This window comes from Amblyraja radiata, chromosome 6 (assembly GCF_010909765.2).
Source record: "Amblyraja radiata isolate CabotCenter1 chromosome 6, sAmbRad1.1.pri, whole genome shotgun sequence".
NCBI lineage: Eukaryota > Metazoa > Chordata > Chondrichthyes > Rajiformes > Rajidae > Amblyraja > Amblyraja radiata.
Genome location: NC_045961.1, coordinates 87779927 through 87800725, shown reverse-complemented (window position 1 = coordinate 87800725; position 20799 = coordinate 87779927). Strand labels below are relative to the sequence as shown.

The window sequence follows — 20799 nt, the reverse complement described above, 5'->3', positions numbered from 1 at the left end:
AATGGAACAGGAGAGAGAGAGGGTAATGAAAGAGAGAGTTTGTAGTCTTCTTCTTGCGCATGGCGTGCACAGCCTAAAGTTGTAGGACAACTTGTTCTATTTGATCTTATTTGATTGTGCACACCAGGTTGATTGCATTCGTTGAAACAGGGCGGACCACGTGAAGGTTGCAATCTCCCACCACTTTGCAGAGGCAAGGGGGTTGGAGAGGCAGCAGGGAGAAGAACAAAGGATGGGAGCGAAACACAAAAGTAAGATTTCAGTTTCGTACTGTCCAAATGTTCTAAAACCTCCAAAACATGGTCTTTAAAAATATTTCATGATAACAAGAGAACGACAGATAGAGAACAAGGCAAGAGGAGAGGGCGAGCAAGGGCAATCGAGAGGGATGGAGAGAGGTGAGAGGAAACATCAACTAAAATGAAATACATCGTAGCAAAGTGTGGTCATACATTTTGGTAGTAGGAATAAAGATGCAGACTATTTTCTAAATGGGGAGAGAATCCAGAAATCAGAGGAGCAAACAGATTTGGGAGTGCTGGTGCAGATTCCCAAACAGTTAAGTTGCAAGTCCTTAGTATGGAAGACAAACACAATGGTAGCATTTATTTCAAGAGGACTAGAGTACAAAAACAGGGATGTAATGCCGAGGCACTATAAGGTGCTGGTCGGGCCGTATTTGTAGTACAGGTGCACAACCTTTTATCCGAAAGCCTTGGGAGCAGACACTTGTCGGATTTTGGAATTTTTCGGATTTCCGAATGGAAGATTTTTAGCATAGATTAGGTAGGTAGCGCGGGCGGCTTGAAAAGTCTGGAGCGGCTGCCTCCTCCCCGGAGACCGGGGAATCATTGTAAATCATTGCATAAATGTTAGTCAGTTATTTTGGAGGGATTTTATGGGGGGGGTGAAGGGGGGGGGTGAAGGGGGAAACTTTAATTCTTAGTCCCCTACCTGGTCGGAGAGGCGGGGAGCGGGCAATGCCTTACCGGGTCGCCGTGCAGTAAGCTCCGGAGCGCTATGGCCGCCGACTCCCAACATCGCGGAGCTGGGGCTGCGGGCGGCGCCGGTTGGAGCTCCGACCCCGGCAACTCTACCCCTGGCTGCGCGGCGCTCCAAATCCAGCGCCGCCCGCGGCCGGACGCCCGCAGCCCCAGCTTCGCGATGTTGGGAGTCGGCGGCGTCGCAGCCCTGGGATACCAGCGGGGAGCGGGCAATGCCTTACCGGGTCGCCGTGCGGTAAGCTCCGGAGCGCTGTGGCCGCCGACACACAACATCGCTGAGCTGTGGGCTGCGTGCGTCCGGCCGCGGGCCGCGCTGGATTTGGAGCGCCGCGCAGCCAGGGGTAGAGTTGCCGGGGTCGGAGCTACAACCGGCGCCGCCCGCGGCCGGACGCCCGCAGCCCCAGCTGGGAGTTGGCGGCCACAGCGCTCCGGAGCTTACTGCCCGGCGTCCCGGTAAGACATTGACCTCTCCCCGCCTCTCCGACCAGGTAGGGGACTAAGAATTAAAGTTTCCCCCTTCACCCCCCCCGCCCCCTTCACATAAAAGCCCTCCAAACTAACTGACTTAACATTTAAGCAATGATTTACAGATGTTTAAGTGTCTCCCCGGTCTCTGGGGAGGAGGCAGCCGCTACAGTAGTACAGACCTGGGTTGACCGTGGGTCGTTTCGGGTCAAGTTTGGCGCCAAACGCGAGCTTTGGTGTGCAGACGACATCCTGGGAAAAATGGCCGGTTTTCGGAGTTTTTCGGTTTCCGGAACTCCGGATAAAAGGTTGTGCACCTGTATTGTGAACAATTTGGAGCCCCATATCTGAGGAATATGTGCTGGCTCTGGAGAGGGGCCAGAGGAGGTTTACAAGAATTATCCCAGGAATCAGTGGGTTAATATATGATGAGCATTTGACAGCAGTGGGCCTGTACTCACTGGAGTTTAGAAGGATGAAGGGAAGACCTCTGAAACTTGCCGAATAGTGAAAGGCTTGGATAGAGTGGATGTGGAGACGGTGTTTTCACTTGTGGGAGAGTTTAGCACTAGAGGTCACAGCCTCAGAATTAAAGGATGTTCCTTTAGGAAGGAGATGAGGAGGAATTTCTTTAGTCAGAGGGTGGTGAATCTGTGAAATTCTTGGCCATAGAAGGCTGTGGAGGTCAAGTCAATTAATATATTATTAAGGTAGAGATAGATAGATTCTCGATTAGTACAGATTTTAGGTGTAATGGGGGGAGGGCAGGAGAATGGGGTTAGGAGGGAGAGATAGATCAGCCATGATTGAAAGGCAGAGTAGACTTGATGGACCGAATGGCTTAATTCTGCTCCTCATACTTATGAACTTAGAGCGTAGCGTTGCGCGATGACATCACCGCCCGGCGTGCCGTTGCATGATGACGTCACCGCCCGACGCCGTGCGACGTCCAAATTCAGTCGGCCCGCCTCCTGCCCAGCTGATTGGTGAGTGTGATGTCGGGACCAGCCCCGCACAACTCCAGACGGCTCCGCGGTTCGAATTGGGATCGGCCCCGTGAGGCCGGACGCCTCAAGCGACCACGTTTGGTCGCGCTAGACGCATGCAATCGCATGCTGGTGGGACAGGCCCTTTAGTTACACCAAGGCTCCCGAAAGCCCTTGGGCAGTTTGGAAGGTACCACTTCCTTACCTGGGTAGTAGCTGGTGTCACCACGAGGACCCTGGGCTCCAGGGGGGCCCTGGTATCCCGTGTCTCCTCGCTCTCCTCGATCTCCTTTTAGACCAGGCAGGCCCTTCAGACCTTGAGGCAAGAACAGAAACATTACCAAGGAACTTCCACAGAAGGCACTGAGTACAGGCCGAGTAGAAGCAACACACACATCACTCCAAGGCCAGGCCCATGCATGGACAAGATGGGCTGAAGGGCCTGTTCCATGCTGTATAACCATATGAGAGTTGAGAATCAAGAATATTTAATTGTCACATGCACTGACAACAGAACAATGACATTGTTTCTTGAAGAAAGCATAACTGGCCTGCCAATACAACACACATCTATCTATGTTACTAAAAGTCTGTTCTTGACCGGTTTTGGCTTTCTGTGCTGCGATTTCCGAGAGTACGCCGCCACCTACGGCCGTCATTTTCGGCCACCTCGCTCAGAGCCCCCCTCCGCCGCATGTGTGCCGAGGATTTTTCCAGTTGATGAAAATTGACAGAGATATTAATGTTTTTACATAGTTCCCCATTCTCTCTGCTGCCCCTGCTGGAGGGAGGGGGAGGGACTATAAAACCAGGAAGTGGTGTGCCTCAATCAGTCTCTGCAAGTGGTGTGCCTCAATCAGTCTCTGCAAGTGGTGTGCCTCAATCAGAGCTCTGAATGACACTGGCAAATGTCTACAGCACTGTGAGTACCCTTAATTTGGTTTGAAAATGAAAATATGGTTAGAGGTAAAAAAGCACTGCCTGCAAATGGTTGTTTGGGTTTGGGTTGAAGTAAAAAGGTACTCTCCTCCCCCCCCCCCCCCCCCTCCCTCTCCTCCCCCGCCCCTCTCCTCTCCCCCCACCCCTCCTCTCCCCCCCTCTCCTCTCCCCCCCTCTCCTTTCCCCCCTCTCCTCTCCTCTCCCCTCCTCCCTTTCCTCTCCCCTCCCCCTCTCCTCTCCCCTCTCTCCTCTCCCTCCTCTCTCTCTCCCCTCTTTTCTCCCCCTCCTCCCCTCCATCCCTTCCCCACCATCCCTCCCTAAACCCCCCTCCCTCCACACACCCCTACCCCCTTCCCTCCACCCTCCCTCCCCCTCCCTGCTCCCCCGCCCCTCATCTCACCCCCTTCTCAGCACACCCCCCCTCTCTCCTCCCCCCTCTCTCCTCCCACCCCTCTCTCTCTCTCCCCGCCTCCCCTCCATTAGCGTGAGTGCGGGGGGGGGGGGGGGGTAGTTAGTGTGTGACGCTGCATGCAGCCTCCCCCTCCACAACCGCATGTTGGGGGAACAGACCCAACGGATCTGCACTTGGTCTAGTAGAATAAATAAAATTAGTTAGATATTGTTAGTCATAGAGTCATACAGCATAGAAACAGGCCCTTCGGCCTAACTTTCCCACACTGGCCAATATGTCCCATCTACGCTAGTCCCACCTACCTGCACTTGGCTCATGCCCCTCTAACCTGTCCTATCCATGTACCTGTCCAAATGTTAGCTAGTACCTGCCTCAACTGTCTTCTCCGGCAGCTATTTCCATACACCCATCACCATTTGCATGAAAACGTTAAGGGGCTGTCCCACCTGGGCGACCTAATCCGCGCGTTCTGGCGAGTTTGCCCTCGACTCATACTCGCAGCATGGTCGACACAGGGTCCTAGGAGGTCTTTGTAACTTTCCTTCGTGCTCGAGAATAGTCCCCGCGTACTCGAGGCCTCAGCTAGGTCGCGGCGTTTTTTCAACATGTTGAAAAATGCCCGCGAGTAAAAAAAGGTCGCCATGGAAAAAAATCGATACTTTTTTTACTCGTAGGTTTAGTCGTAGTGGGTCGTAGTAGGTCGGCATGTTAGTCGTAGGTAATCGAGGGTAGTCGAAGGTAGTCAAAAGTAGTGGTAGATAGTGTTCATCATAGTCGAAGGGAGGTCGAAGGAAGTCGTCTTCACTGTCCACTATTCGGTGTCCAATTTTCCCGAAGTTAGTCGTAGCTAGTCGAAGCTGGTCTTCGACATAGTCGGAGGAGGTCTTCAACATGACATTTTTTCAAACCCTCCTAAACTCTTCTAAACTTGCCAATTAGGTCGCCCAAGTGACACAGCCTCTTTAACCCTCAAGGTTCCTATTAAATTTTCTCCCCCTCGCCTTAAACCTCTGGATTTCGGTTCTCCTACTCTTGGCAAGAGATTACCCTATCTATTCCTCTCATGGTTTTGTACACCTCAATAAGATCACCCCTCATCAAGTGCTCTGGTGGCTTGAGAGATGATGGGACGTGGGCAAAAAACGGGAACAGTGGTCTTAATGTGGATTATGGTGTGCTATGTACTCCAGTGCACTATGCTTACATGTGTGTTGTGCTGCTGCAAGTAAGAATTTCATTGTTCCGTTTCGGGACATATGACAATAAAACACTCTTGACTCTTGAATGAGCAGCCACAGTTGCACTGAATGTGAAGCAGGCTAAATAGGGCAAAATGGCCTCCTGTTCCCATGTGAATGGGTCAGTGGTTTGCTGTCCATTTCAGCGGCCGCCTGGCCCCCTGCACAATTACTGTCCAGTTATTCGATCCAGAAGAAATATAATGTGTAGGAAGGAACTACAGATGTTGTTTTACACTGACGATAGACACAAAACTGCTGGAGTAACTCAGCGTGACAGGCAGCATCTCTGGAGAGAACGAATGGGTGACGTTTCAGGTCGAGACCCTTCTTTAGACACAATGGGTGATGTTTTGGGTTGAGACTTTTCTCCAGACAGTCTGAAGATGGATCTCAACCCGAAACATCACCTACTCCTTCTGTCCAGAGGTGCTGCCTGTCCCGCGGAGTTACTCCATTTTGTGCCTGTCTTCAGAAGAAGTATAACTTCAACATACCTTTTGCAACATCTCCGGGGAGAATTATGGTTCTACCTGGAAGACCATGATCACCACGATCCCCCTGGAGGCGGAAAGGAAGAGACAGTGCATTAGGGTGGGAGCCACACAACACTGGGTCCCCTGAGGGTCGATGGGTGGGGCTGGGGGTGCCAAAGGTGTGGCCAGCTTGGCATCTTGTCAGAGGTGGATCTCAGATTCAGATTCAGATTCAATCTTTATTGTCATTGTGCAGTGTACAGTACAGAGACAATGAAATGCAGTTAGCATCTCCCCCAGAAGAGTGAACATAGAATGATGAGCAATAGATATATATACGTACATACAGTCGCAGTGCAATTTTTCTGGGGGAAGGAGTGTCCGGGGGTGGGTGGGGGGGTGACTGGCAATCACCAAGGTGCAGAGTTAAGTAATGTAACAGCCGCAGGGAAGAATCTGTCTTCTTGGTCTTCTTGGAGTTAAGGGCCAGGCTGGACCTCCTCCCTATAGGCCGACTCATCGTTGTTGCTGATGAGGCCAATCACCGTTGTATCATCTGCATATTTGATGATGGTGTTAGTACCATCACCAACTCAGCACCAGATGCCAGGGCGAGGCCTAGCTCCCGTTAAACCCCCTCCCTCCACTGTGGATGCTGCTTCTGCAGCAGAGGGCTGTGCGGCCCTGGGACCACATGGACCACTGGTTACGCAGTCCCATCGCTGCACAACCTGCTAGTTAGCGCGGTCCTGTGACCACGTGCTCCCCCGGTTACACAGTACCGAGGCTGTGCTGCACGCCGGCTATGCTGCCGTAGGACTGGACACTATGCCGCGGGTTGCGAATAAAAGGGCAGTCTGCCAGTGAGGAGTTGGGAGCTGCATTCACCACTGAAATCTAATTGAAACACTGTTTTAGTTTTTGACAGATACAGAGTGATATGGGGCGGAAAATCTGGGGAGGGGCCAGAGGGGACACGTCCCTCCCCCCCATGTTTTGAGAAGTGGGGGACATCCCCCCCAAGTTTTTGTGATCCCGATTTTAAAATCTCCTCTTTTAGTGCTGGATTGAGCCTTCGAAGCCTCGCGCGTGTATGAGTGGCGCATGCGCGCGTGGCCGCCAAAAAATTGTGTCCCCCGTCCCCTCCATGTTTTGATAGCGAGTTCCGTCCGCTCTTGAGAGTGGTCACCGAGACCACGCCAACCAACGACCACCCCACACACTAGTTCTATCCTTCCCACTGGGGAGAATTTACAGAGGCCAATTAACCTGCAAACCCACGCGTATTTGGAGTGTGGGAGGAGACCGGAACACCCGGTGAAAACCCACGCTGTCACAGGGAGAACATGCAAACTCCGTAGAGACAGCATCCATAGTCAGGATCGAACACGGGTCTCTACCGTTGCGCCACCGTGCTGCGACTGTGACACATCTCCGGAAGATCCACTGTAGACGTCACACGATGCACGAGTGACAGAAAAATAGCTCACAGATCAACGAGTTTAATGTCAACGAGTTTCATATATCAAAGCCACACGGCTCTGCGCCAGTGTGCAACCCTGCACAGCAAGATCCCACGCCAACAGCCTGGGAAGTGGCCAGACACTACAGCTCACTGACGTCTGCCCGTGGATCAGAACTGAACGCCTGAAAATACACACTGATGATAAAGAAAGTGATTACCTTCATTCCGGGCCAGCCTGTTTCTCCTAAGATACCCGGTCTCCCTGGATACCCCTGATCGCAAACAAATCACAGAGGTCAATTACACACAGCCACCACACGGGATTCCCCCTTCCCCTAACCCCCCCAACCCCCCGGGATTGCCTGGAATGTAACTGCCGTTACCCCTTTCCGCGGCGCTGGGTTGAGCTGAGTCCCCATTGTGATGCAAGCTGTTTCACCAGTGCAGATGACCCATCCCACCGTCCCTGTGTTTCTAATGTGCACCAGGCTTTTTAGTAAGACACCAACTTCTCAACAAAAGAGATCACCATCTGTATTATAGGCCTGATAAAACTATGTTCATGTACACTTTGGATAATCCACCAGACCAGCTGATTTTCTTGACTATCGAATGCTATAGTCTCCCAACACACGTTTAATTTGATAGACACAACGCAGCTGGAGTAACTCAGTGGGTCAGGCAGCATCTCTGGAGAGAAAAGAATAGGTGACGTTTTGGGTCGGGATCCTTGTTCAGTCTAAATCTTTTGTATAAAGCAGCATCTGCTGCTCTTTGTTTCGACACTTTTAATTTGCTTTTTGGTCCAAGATGCCACAAGGTGCAGTTTCCAGGAAAACAGGTCAGTTCCAAGGGAGTGGGACTCAGCACCTAGTTGGAAGCAGATTGTCTGAGATTTACTGAGTTCACTATTCCGTCATCAATAATTCTCTTAGAGAGGCAGTGAAGAAAGCGAATGGTATGTTAGCATTCATAGCAAAAGGATTTGAGTATAGGAGCAGGGAGGTTCTACTGCAGTTGTACAGGGTCTTGGTAAGACCACACCTGGAGTATTGCGTACAGTTTTGGTCTCCAAATCTGAGGAAAGACATTCTTGCCATACAGGGAGTACAGAGAAGGTTCACCAGACTGATTCCTGGGATGTCAGGACTTTCATATGAAGAAAGACTGGATAGACTCGGCTTGTACTCGCTAGAATTTAGGAGATTGAGGGGGGATCTTATAGAAACGTACAAAATTCTTAAGGGGTTGGACAGGCTAGATGCAGGAAGATTGTTCCCGATGTTGGGGAAGTCCAGGACAAGGGGTCACAGTTTAAGGATAAAGGGGAAATCCTTTAGGGCCGAGATGAGAAAAACATTTTTCACACAGAGAGTGGTGAATCTCTGGAACTCTCTGCCACAGAAGGTAGTTGAGGCCAGTTCATTGGCTATATTTAAGAGGGAGTTAGATGTGGCCCTTGTGGCTAAAGGGATCAGGGGATATGGAGAGAAGGCAGGTACAGGATACTGAGTTGGATGATCAGCCGTGATTATATTGAATGGGTCGAAGGGCCGAATGGCCTACTCCTGCACCTATTTTCTATGTTTCTATGTTTCTATGAAACATTTTGCTCACAACTTTTCTGACAAGCTGCAATCTCCGAAGATTCTGCAGGAGTTTCTAAGCATTGCCCCTGAATGTGGTGCTTCCTCAGTACCACCCCTCCCACAGTGCGGTGCTCCCTCAGTACCACCCCTCCCACAGTGCGGTGCTCCCTCAGTTCTGCCCCTCCCACAGTGCGGTGCTCCCTCAGTTCTGCCCCTCCCACAGTGCGGTGCTCCCTCAGCACTACCCCTCCGCGTCTCCAAGTGAACAAACCGGTGTAGTATAGCTGGATGGGCCGATAGGCCTGTTTCTGTTCTGCGTGACTCTGTGACTGGAAGCATGGTTTGAACCAGGTGCATGTGAGCACACGGTCACTCAGTGGGGTTCCCAGATGGATCTTATACTCACCGTTGGCCCGTCGTGGCCTGAGGGTCCATCCGAACCGCTGGTGCCCTAGAATCACACAAGAGAGTCAGAACTTTACACTAGGGTCACCATGGGGTTTAGCAAAGTGTTCTTTCTGTGGCAGGTGCACCTTACCCTCGGGCCCGGTAGCCCCAGCACTCCCGCCTCTCCCTTCTCGCCCTGTTGACGCGGATCTCCCTGAACGGAACAATGAAACAGATGTGATTAGTGGATGTACTCAAGGCGGAGATCGACAGATTCTTGACCAGTACGGGTGTCAGAGGTTACGGGGAGAAGGCAGGAGAATGGGGTTGAGGGAAAGATAGATCAGCCATGATTGATAATTTGAGTAGACTTAATGGGCCGAATAGCCTAATTCTGCTCCTATAATTTATGAAATTTTTTTTTTTTAATAATCTTTTTATTAGAGGCAGGTACATATCATATTAAATCATTTCATGTATATCATTCCTACATTACTAATATTATCGATTGATATTAACTCTGCTTCTAGTATTTTATATAGATAGAAAATAAGAAAGAGAAATTTAAAAAAAAGGAAAATTTATGAATTTATGAACTAATCCCCACAAATCAGGAACGGGCAGAGGAAGTCTCAACCTCATTCAGCCCAGGCTCTGCTATGCAAAGATAACGAGTGGTGAGGTTGGGTAGAGGGAGGTTGGTGGGAAGGGGGGGGGGGGGGAGAGGAGAGGGGAGAGTCAGCGTTTCATGGTGAACAATTTGTCTGGTTGGAAATTCAAGCTCACCTGGATTGCAGGTGTTCCTGTTTCTCCCTTCATTCCTGGTTTTCCGTACTTTCCCTGAATAAAGAACGGGAGACAGTCATGAGGGCCCTGTGCAGACTCCTGAAAACAAGTCTTCCTCCAGAAACCAATGTGTCTGCTGGGACTGAGAGCTGTCTCGAGGGCAGGAAAATCTCACATCTCATCCCCGCCTTTTACATTTGATTTAAGAGCTGGGATTAAAAACAATGTTGCCATGATACTAGGACACTTTAGACTTTAGAGATACAACACAGGAACGGGCACATCGGCCCACACCGTTCACCCCGTACACTAACACTATCCTACCCACTGGCGACAACTTAACCATTTTCTTTACCAAAGCCAATTTACCTACGAACTGGCACATATAACCATATAACAATTACAGCACGGAAACAGGCCATTTCGGCCCTTCAAATCCGAGCCGAACACTTATTTTCCCCTAATCCAATCCACCTGCACTCAGACCATAACCCTCCATTCCTTTCCCGTCCATATACCTATCCAATTTATTTTTAAATGATAAAATCGAACCTGCCTCCACCACTTCCACTGGAAGCTCATTCCACACAGCTACCACTCTCTGAGTAAAGAAGTTCCCCCTCATGTTACCCCTAAACTTCTGTCCCTTAATTCTCAAGTCATGTCCTCTTGTTTGAATCTTCCCTACTCTCAATGAGAAAAGCTTGTCCACGTCAACTCTGTCTATCCCTCTCATCATTTTAAAGACCTCTATCAAGTCCCCCCTTAACCTTCTGCGCTCCAGAGAATAAAGACCTAACTTGTTCAACCTTTCTCTGTAACTTAGTTCATCTTTGGACTGTGGGGGGAAGATGGTCATGGTCACAGGGAGAACGTACAATCTCCGTACAGACGGCATCCATAGTCGGGGTCAAACCTGGGTCTCCGGCGCTATACGGCAGCGACTCTACCACTGCCCCCACTGTGACACATCTCCAGAAAATCCACTGTAGATGTCACACGATGTACGAGCGAAAAGAATAACTTAAAATGTGCTCACAGATCCATGTGTTTAACATCAACAAGTTTAATTCATCAAAGCCACACAGAAGTGGCATATGCTAGGCTATTCCAACTATATTCCAAATATCAAAAAGTCATAAAATAATAAATAGGCACAAGCATTGCTATATATTCCATAAATGTAACTAATTACACATAAATTCCCGTGATTCCAAGAGTAGCTCAGAGCTGGGGATCATGTGATTTTACATCTACTGACACCCCAAAGCTACTTGTCTGAATAATTGTAGTTCAAACCGTGTACATGTAGGGCTCCCTCAGTCCTGCCCTTTCCACAGTGTGTCACTCCCTCAGTACTGCCCCTCCCACAGTGCACAGTGTGTCACTCCCTCAGTACTGCCCCTCCCACAGTGTGTCACTCCCTCAGTACTGCCCCTCCCACAGTGCACAGTGTGTCACTCCCTCAGTACTGCCCCTCCCACAGTGTGTCACTCCCTCAGTACCGCCCCTCCCACAGTGTGTCACTCCCTCAGTACCGCCCCTCCCAGTGTGTCACTCCCTCAGTACTGTCCCTTCCACAGTGTGTCACTCCCTCAGTACTGCCCCTCCCACGGTGCTACGCTCACTCAGTACTGCCCCTCCCACAGTGTGTCACTCACTCAGTACTGCCCCTCCCACAGTGTGTCACTCCCTCAGTACCGCCCCTCCCACAGTGTGTCACTCTCTCAGTACTGCCCCTCCCAGTGTGTCACTCACTCAGTACCGCCCCTCCCACAGTGTGTCACTCCCTCAGTACTGCCCCTCCCACAGTGTGTCACTCCCTCAGTACCGCCCCTCCCACAATGTGTCACTCCCTCAGTACCGCCCCTCCCACAGTGTGTCACTCTCTCAGTACTGCCCCTCCCAGTGTGTCACTCACTCAGTACCGCCCCTCCCACAGTGTGTCACTCCCTCAGTACTGCCCCTCCCACAGTGTGTCACTCCCTCAGTACTGCCCCTCCCACAGTGTGTCACTCCCTCAGTACTGCCCCTCCCACAGTGTGTCACTCACTCAGTACTGCCCCCCCCACAGTGCTACGCTCACTCAGTACTGCCTCTTTGACATTTCACGTTGAAATCACAGCCTGGAACTTTGCGGTGCAGTCCCTGGGATGTGATGTAGACCCACGACCACAAGGCTTGTTACCAAGGGCATGCTCATTAAACTTGACTGTCAGGCTGGCTGGCCTGAGCCCTCTCCGGCCCCTTCACAGTGGTTGCCACCTTGCTCAATGTGTGCTGGCACGTCAATAACTCCCGGCTATGGCTTTACCTTTTCTCCCTTCTTTCCATTCAAATAGGTGATGGTTGGTGAATTGTAAGATGCATGGGGACCATTATCTCCTGGCAATCCAGGTTCTCCCTGTGGTAAAAGGTACACGCAAACAGTTTAGTTTAGTTTAGTTTAGAGATACAACATGGAAACAGGACCTTCGACCCAATGAGTCCACGCTGACCATTGATCACCAGTTCACACTAGTTCATAGCAAAAGGATTTGAGTATAGGAGCAGGGAGGTTCTACTGCAGTTGTACAGGGTCTTGGTGAGACCACACCTGGAGTATTGCATACAGTTTTGGTCTCCTAATCTGAGGAAAGACATTCTTGCCATTGAGGGAGTACAGAGAAGGTTCACCAGACTGATTCCTGGGATGTCAGGACTTTCATATGAAGAAAGACTGGATAGACTCGGCTTGTACTCGCTAGAATTTAGAAGATTGAGGGGGGATCTTATAGAAACTTACAAAATTCTTAAGGGGTTGGACAGGCTAGATGCAGGAAGATTGTTCCCGATGTTGGGGAAGTCCAGAACAAGGGGTCACAGTTTAAGGATAAGGGGGAAATCTTTTAGGACTGAGATGAGGAAAACATTTTTCACACAGAGAGTGGTGAATCTCTGGAATTCTCTGCCAATGGAGAGAAGGCAGGTACAGGATACTGAGTTGGATGATCAGCCATGATCATATTGAATGGCGGTGCAGGCTCGAAGGGCTGAATGTCCTACTCCTGCACCTATTTTCTATGTTTCTATGAATGGGTGGAGAGAGGAAGAAAGGGATGAGGAGAGAGTTGTGAGAGAGGGGTGCGGAGAGGGAGGGTGGAGAGGGCGGAGTGTGGGATGGAGGGGAAGGGAGGGTGAGGAAGGTTGATGGAGCAGGAGGGAGGGAGAGAGAGGGTGTATATAAAATCATGAGAGGAATAGATCGGGTAGATGCACAGAGTCTCTTGCCCAGAGTGGGGAAATCAAGGACCAGAGGACATAGGTTGAAGGTGAAGGGGAAACGATTTAATAGTTCTGAGGGGTAACTTTTTCACAAAAAAGGGTGGTGGGTGTATGGGATGAGCTGCCAGAGGAGGTAGTTGAGGCAGGTACTATTGCAAAGTTTAAGAAACATTTGGACAGGTACTTGGATAGGCCAGGTTAGGAGGGATATGGACCAAGCGCAGGCAGGTGGGACTAGTGCAGGTAGGAATTGTTGGCTGTTGTGGTCAAGTTGGGCTGAAGGGCCTGTTTTCACACTGTATCACCATGATTCTATGACTATGAGAGAGGGAGGGAGAGAGGGAGGGAGAGAGGGAGGGAGGGAGGTGGGGGGGAGGGGGGGGAGGAGGAGGTAATAGAGGAGGTAAGGAGGGGAGAGGGGGGAGGGGGGAGAAGGGTAACTGGCTTGTGTTCTCCGTGACACCCAAAGCTACTTCTGCCACCAAAGCAGCCCTTTGTTAGAGATGAGGCTCACCCACCTTTTCCCCCTTCTCCGCATGGAAGCCCACTGCGTCGTTGCCCTGTGGATCAACCAGATAAAACAGCGTGAAGATTACCGCAGACAAGAGGAACTGCAGATGCTGGTTTACCAACGTCACAGCAGACTCGAGAAACTGCAGATGCTAGTTTACCAAGGAAAAGCGCAACATGCTGGAGTGACTATGTGCGTCAGGCAGTCTGAAGAAGGGTCGCCATCCACAAGTCACCTATTCCTTTTACTCCAGAGATGCTGCCTGATCCGTTGAGTTACTCCAGCACTTTGGGTCTATCTTCAGTATAAACCAACACCTGCAGTTCTTTCTTTCTACATCCATGGAGAACATGGATATGTAGTGCTTTGGGTCAGGGCGTTTCATTTATCAATTAAACCTACCTGATCTCCCGGATGCTCAGTACATTAATCCCCCCCTCCCATTCCCAATCTGACCTTTCTGTCCTGGGCCTCCTCCATTGTCAGAGTGAGGCCCAGCGCAGATTCGAGGAGCAGCACTTCATATTTCGCTTGGTTGGCTTACACCCCGGCGGTATGAACATTGAATTCTCTAACTTCAAGTAGCCCGTGATTTCCCTCTCTCTCCATCCTCTCCCCACTCCCAGTTCTCCCACCAGTCGCTGTCTCCGACTACATTTTATCTCTGTGCCTCCCACTCCCCTGACATCGGTCTGAAGAAGGGCCTCGACCCGAAACGTCACCCATTCCTTCTCTCCAGAGATGCTGCCTGTCCCGCTGAGTTACTCCAGCATTTTGTGTCTTCCTTCCATTTAAACCAGCATCTGCAGTTATTTCCTACACCCCGGGGGGGATGCTGTCTGTTGGGACAGTTTCTTCCCAGCTGTTATCAGGCAACTGAACCATCTTCCCAATAACTAGAGAGCAGTACTGAACTACTATCTACCTTATTGGAGACCCTCAGATTGTCTTTGATCTGACTTTACTGGACTTTATCTTGTAAAAAACGTTACTCACGTTATTCCCTTTATCATGTATCTTTGTACTGTGGATGGCTCGATTGTAATCATGTATTGTCCTTCCGCTGACTGGTTAGCACGCAACAAATGTTTTTCACTGTACATCGGTACATGTGATAATAAACTAAACTAAGCTAAAAACTAAAACTGCCGCCAAACCCTTTACATCTCTCCACATAGTGGTGGCCTCTGACTACACCAACCCAGAACACCAAACCTTCCGAGCGCAGCTTAGAAACATAGAAAATAGGTGCAGGAGTCGGCCATTCGAGCCTGCACCGCCATTCAATGTGATCATGGCTGATCATCCAACTCAGTATCCCGTACCTGCCTTCTCTCCATACCCCCTGATCCCTTTAGCCACAAGGGCCACATCTATCTCCCTCTTAAATATAGCCAATGAACTGGCCTCAACTACCTTCTGTGGCAGAGAATTCCACAGATTCACCACTCTCTGTGTGAAAAATGTTTTTCTCATCTCGGTCCGAAAAGACTTCCCCCTTATCCTTAAACTGTGACCCCTTGTTCTGAACTTCCCCAACATCGGGAACAATCTTCCTGCATCTAGCCTGTCCAACCCCTTAAGAATTTTGTAAGTTCATATAAGATCCCCCCTCAAGCTTCTCAGATGTTCACAAAGGACTGTGGGGAGGGATAGTAGTTCAGCCTACTGAGTACACGCCAACCAGTAATCAATTAGCCCTCATATGTAGGGTAGAACTAGTGTACGAGCGATCGCTGGTTAGTGTGGAAACTAAACTAAACTAAACTAAACACCTGTATACTAGTTTTATCCTACACACTAGGGACAATATCCTAAAAACAATTAGCCTACAAATCTGCACACCTTCGCAATATGGGAGTAAACCGGAGCACCCGGAGAAAAACCACGCGGTCACGGGGAGAACGTACAAACTCAGTACAGACAGCACCCGTAGTCAGGATTGAAGCTGGGTCTCTAGTGCTGTAAGACAGCAACCCCTACCTGTTATCAGCCACCTGAATAATCCTACCACTGAACTACTATCAACCTCTTTGGTGACCCTCGGACTATCCTTGATCAGACTTTGCTGGCTTTACCTTGCACTAAACGTTATTCCCTTAAAATGTATCTGTACACTGTAATGGCTTGCTTGTAATCATGTATTGTCTTTCTGCTGAGTGGATAGCTCGCAGCAAAAGCTTTTCACTGTACCTCGGTGCAGTGACAATAAACTAAACTGTAGTAAATGCTGTGCCTTATGCCGACTAAGTTCCTTATGCCTACTCTTCTAGAGTAAGTTTGTCTAAGAACATGCGCATACCAATGAATGTGTGATGCGTAGCCAACAGTCTTTATCTATGTAGAAACAGAACTGCAGATGCTGGTTTGTAGCAAAGTTGGGTACAAAGTGCTGGAGTAACTGAACAGGTCGAACTGGAAACTGGCTTTGCCTTGCACAGAACGTTATTCCCTTATCATGTATCTATACACTGTAAATGGTTCGATTGTAAGCATGTATTGCCTTTCTGCTGACTGGATAGCACGCAACAAAAGCTTTTCACTGTACCTCGGTGCAGTGACAATAAACCAAACTAAACTACCGCTGAGCCACTGTGTGGATATTCTGCAGGACGGGAGGTTTGTTGCTGCAGGTCTGATGCAATACGTCCCAGTCATGCAGGCACCGTTTACGGTGGGGAGTTCCCGCTGGAATTCCCGGCGTGACGGGGCGCATGGGGGGGGGAAACTAGAGTTACCACCATGTACTCCAACACTCAAACCTGCTGTGTGGAGAAGGTGGGAACTACAGACATTTCCATGGTGCTGCAGGCATCTTGTTGCCGGTCAAAAATCTCAGGCAAAGAGCGGGTTTGCCAAAGGCAGACAGAGATGGAGAGGGTTGAGGGCGGGAGGGAGGTTGAGGGCCCGACCGGGGATGGGACCACCAGAGGGGGGGGGGGGGGGGGGGGGGGACTGGATGCCCACCACTCCAGCTGGGCGTTAGAAAGCTCCGTGGCGTGGATTATCCCTGGGAACAGGGATCCTTGTTATTCACATTATTCCCTTTATCATGTGTGTATCTGTACACTGTAGATGGCCCGATTGTAATCACGTGTTGTCCTTCCGCTGGCTGGTTAGCACGCAACAAATGCATTTCCTTGTTCCTCGGTACACGTGACAATTAACTAAAGTCAAGCTCAACAACGTTGGGAGCTGGGACGTTACCTTTGGTCCTAGAACACCCGGAGGCCCACGAGGTCCCTGTGAAACAAATGGTGTAAGAGGTGAGTTTGTGAAGAGCAGACTGAGCAGAGAACAATCATGGGATCATCCCGGACAATGGCCCGAGTCCAGGCATTCAGCGCAGCGCCGTCCCACATTCCCCCCCCGTACCTGCGGCCCTTGGTATCCTGGGGAGCCTTGTCGACCCATCTCTCCTGAGGGACCAGTTACACCCTGCAAAAGAAGCAGAAGAGGAGTATAGGAGCAAAGAGGTCATTCTGCAGTTGTACAGGGCCCTAGTGAGACCACACCTGGAGTATTGTGTGCAGTTTTGGTCTATTAATTTGAGGGAGGACATTCTTGCTATTGAGGGAGTGCAGCGTATGTTTACAAGGTTAATTCCCGGGATGGCGGGACTGTCATATGCTGAGAGAATGGAGTGGCTGGGCTTGTATACTCTGGAATTTAGAAGGATGAGAGGGATTCTTTAAGACTTTTGCCTCCATCACAGTGAGGAGGTGCCTGGTGAACTCACTGTGGTGGATGTTAAATTTGTGTTTATTGTGTGTTTTTGTTATTTTATTATATGTATGACTGCAAGGCAACTAAATTTTGTTCAGACCAGAAGGTCTGAATGACAATAAGGGATACTTTACTTTACTTATCTTATTGAGACATTTAAGATTATAAAGGGTTCGGACACGCTTGAGGCAGGAAACATGTTCCCGATGTTGGGGGAGTCCAGAACCAGGGACCACAGTTTAAGAATAAGGGGTAAGCCATTTGGAATGGAGATGAGGAAACACTTTTTCACACAGAGAGTTGTGAGTCTGTGGAATTCTCTGCCTCAGAGGGCGGTGGAGGCCGGTTCTCTGGCTACTTTCAAGAGGGAGCTAGATAGGGCTCTTAAAGATAGCGGAGTCAGGGGATATGGGGAGAAAGCAGGAATGGGGTACTGATTGGGGATGATCAGCCATGATCACATTGAATAGCGGTTCTTGCTCGAAGGGCCGAATGGCCTACTCTTGCACCTATTGTCTATTGTCAAAGGTGCCTTTACATTTAAACTAGGACGTCCTGGGCCCGGCTGTAACTCATATGTTCATACTGTAAAGTTATAGGAGCAGAATTAGGCCATTGAGTCTCAATTCCGCTACTCAGTCATGACTGATCCATCTATCCCTATCAACCTCATTCTCCCACCTTCTCCACACAACCTTTGACACCCTTAAGGGCCTGTCCAACTTTTACGACCGAATTCACTACCTTTTTTACTCGTGGACGTTTTTCATCAGGCTAGAAAAAACGCCCCGACCTACTTGATGCCACGAGTACCTACGACTAGCATCACGGCCTGCAACGACCTACCTACGACCTCCTGTGACCTCGTGACGACCATGCTGCGAGTCTGAGTCAAGGGCGAACTCGGCAGAGGTCATGAATTAGGTCGTGAAAGTGGGACATGCCCTTTACTAACCAACTATCTGACAATCTGCTTTAAAAATAGCCAATGAATTGGCCTCCACATCCGTCTGTGTAAATGAATGCCACACATTCACTACCTTCTGGCTAACGAAGTTCCTTCTCATTTCAGGAGACACAGGAGAATCTGTGCATAGCATAGTCCCACTATTCCCACAAGGTGTGCAAAGCACTCCCTCGGCATCATCCACCCGACAATCTATGCTTCCACAGCATTGTCCCTCGGTGTTGCCCCCTCACTGTGGTGGTGGGGAGGGAGGTATTGGTGGCAGGAGGGAAGGGTTGGTGGAGAGGCAGGGTTGGAAGGGAAAGGGGTTGGTGAGAGTTGAAGGGTCGGTGGGAGGAAAGGTTTCGGGGGGAGAGGGTTGATATGCGTAGAGGGGCAAGGAAGAGGAGGGATAGGGTGAGGCGCTGGGTGAGGAGGTCAGGCACTGGGGGACTGGGAGGGGGAGGGGATGTTGTATAACGGGACTATCTTGATGGTGAGGAGAGGGGCTGGTGAACGGGAACATTGGGGTGGGAGGGGGTGATGGGGAGTGCTTGATGGGGGATGGGAAGGGGCATGTGGAGGTGAAGTTAGGGGCAAGGTGTTGATAGGGCAGAATGCTTGGACAGCAGGATTCGTGGGAGAAGAGAGTCAGTGAAGAGAGGATAGATTGGTGGAGAGAGACAGAGGGAATTAACTGGAGGGGGGAAATTGAATAGGAAGTCTTACTGGGGAAGAAGGGTGGGGGAAGGGGTTGGTTGGGGGGGAAGTAGAGGGTTTAACGGGAAGGAGGTGTTGGTGCGAGGGATATTTGGGGCGGTTTGGCTGCTTCATGTTCGCTGAACGGGTGATTACCGAAGGTGTAGTCATATTCAGTTCCCGGATTCAGATGACGGAGCCGAGGCAGAAACAGTTTATCTTCTGGGTTGGCAGTGGGTATGTGGCAGATCTTCTGGACAAGAACAGGGCCATACTACCAACAACGACCACCAACCCCAGCCCCCTCCCCTCCCACTCCAAGTCAGGGCTCGGCTCGTGCCCCTCCCGCAAAGAACAAACACTTACCCGAAAACCGGGAATGCCTGGAACACCAGGACGGCCCTGAGGAAATAAGGAGGATGTTAGGACATGGTGGTTTTTGTCAGTGTCCTGCTGCCTGCTCCTGCCCTTGTCCAAACCCTTGACCATGCCCTTGTCCATATCCTTGACTATGCCCATCTCCATGCCTTTGACATACCCTTGAACGTCCATCTCCATGCCCTTGATATACCCTTGACCATGCCCATGGCCATGCCAATCTCCATGCCCTTGAGCCCAAGGTCAGACCTGGGTCAAGAGCAGGATTTGGATCATGACCTGCCCACTCTAGAAGTGATTGTGCCCGGGCGAGACCCAGGGTTGGCTGAAGAGACCCACTCGGTCAACGAGTTGATGTTAAGATGCAGTGTCTGGTGGAACCACTGCAGATGACCCAACTCTGGTTACCCCGAGAGAGTGATCCGAGCCGTCAACCCAGCGAACGGTGGAACTGGAATGGCCCAGGTTCTCCCTTAAAGGACAAGGGTTCGGATTTGAACTTTTACGGTCATTTTACTGCCACGTTTATCAAACCAAATTCAAAATTTCGAGGCGCTCGCGTCGTATCAGAGTTTGAACCCGATTTTAATAATAATAATAATGGATGGGATTTATATAGCGCCTTTCTAATACTCAAGGCGCTTTACATCGCATTATTCATTCACTCCTCAGTCACACTCGGTGGTAGTAAGCTACTTCTGTAGCCACAGCTGCCCTGGGGCAGACTGACGGAAGCGTGGCTGCCAATCTGCGCCTACGGCCCCTCCGACCACCACCAATCACTCACACATATTCACACACAGGCAAAGGTGGGTGAAGTGTCTTGCCCAAGGACACAACGACAGTATCCACTCCAAGCGGGGTTCGAACCGGCTACCTTCCGGTTGCCAGCCGAACACTTAGCCCATTGTGCCATCTGTCGCAGCGTTAGGTGGGCATGGGGGAGCTGCCCTGTTGTGGAGGAGGTTCTGAGAGGGAGCAGGTTCGGGGCAACGAGTGGGATGCCACAGGCCGGAATAAACCCAAAGTCCGTGCCTCGCAACTCACCCTGTGGCTCTTGCCATCCATTGTGACGAGGAGAGGTTCACCTTTCTGGCCCTTCAGCCCGTGAGATCCCTACGGATACAAAAACCAAGGACATTAAAACACACGCCGTTCACCTCTTTGATGTGTGGCAGACTTCACATTTGCAACAATTCATCGTCACATCTACAATCCCAGGAGTCATGTTTCTCAATAGCTCCCACCCTCCTGACCTGAGAACTCAGGGCCTGCCTCTGAACCAGGGATTCACTGGCCTCGTCCCGGGATTCACTGGCCCTAACTCGGGATTGACTGCCCCTGTCCTGGGATCGAACGCCCCCTGTCCCAGGATTCCCAGCAGCCATGTTGAGAAGGTTCACCAGACTGATTCCTGGGATGTCAGGACTTTCATATGAAGAAAGACTGGATAGACTCGGCTTGTACTTGCTAGAATTTAGGAGATTGAGGGGGGATCTTATAGAAACTTACAAAAGTCTTAAGGGGT

General features: G+C 50.4%; 1 protein-coding gene across 1 annotated transcript in view; it reads right to left on the bottom strand.

The window, feature by feature from the left end:
• Window positions 1–20799, bottom strand: part of LOC116974732 (collagen alpha-2(IV) chain-like) — a 190606-nt gene that overhangs the window by 72144 nt on the left and 97663 nt on the right. The window contains exons 8-19 of the mRNA XM_033023447.1: window positions 20319–20387; window positions 19260–19295; window positions 16898–16960; window positions 16730–16765; window positions 13530–13571; window positions 12062–12151; window positions 9748–9801; window positions 9113–9175; window positions 8981–9025; window positions 7204–7257; window positions 5542–5605; window positions 2650–2771 (exon numbers count right to left, since the gene is read on the bottom strand). Coding sequence (XP_032879338.1) covers window positions 2650–2771; window positions 5542–5605; window positions 7204–7257; window positions 8981–9025; window positions 9113–9175; window positions 9748–9801; window positions 12062–12151; window positions 13530–13571; window positions 16730–16765; window positions 16898–16960; window positions 19260–19295; window positions 20319–20387 — 738 coding nt within the window. The remainder of the gene's footprint in view (window positions 1–2649; window positions 2772–5541; window positions 5606–7203; window positions 7258–8980; window positions 9026–9112; window positions 9176–9747; window positions 9802–12061; window positions 12152–13529; window positions 13572–16729; window positions 16766–16897; window positions 16961–19259; window positions 19296–20318; window positions 20388–20799) is intronic.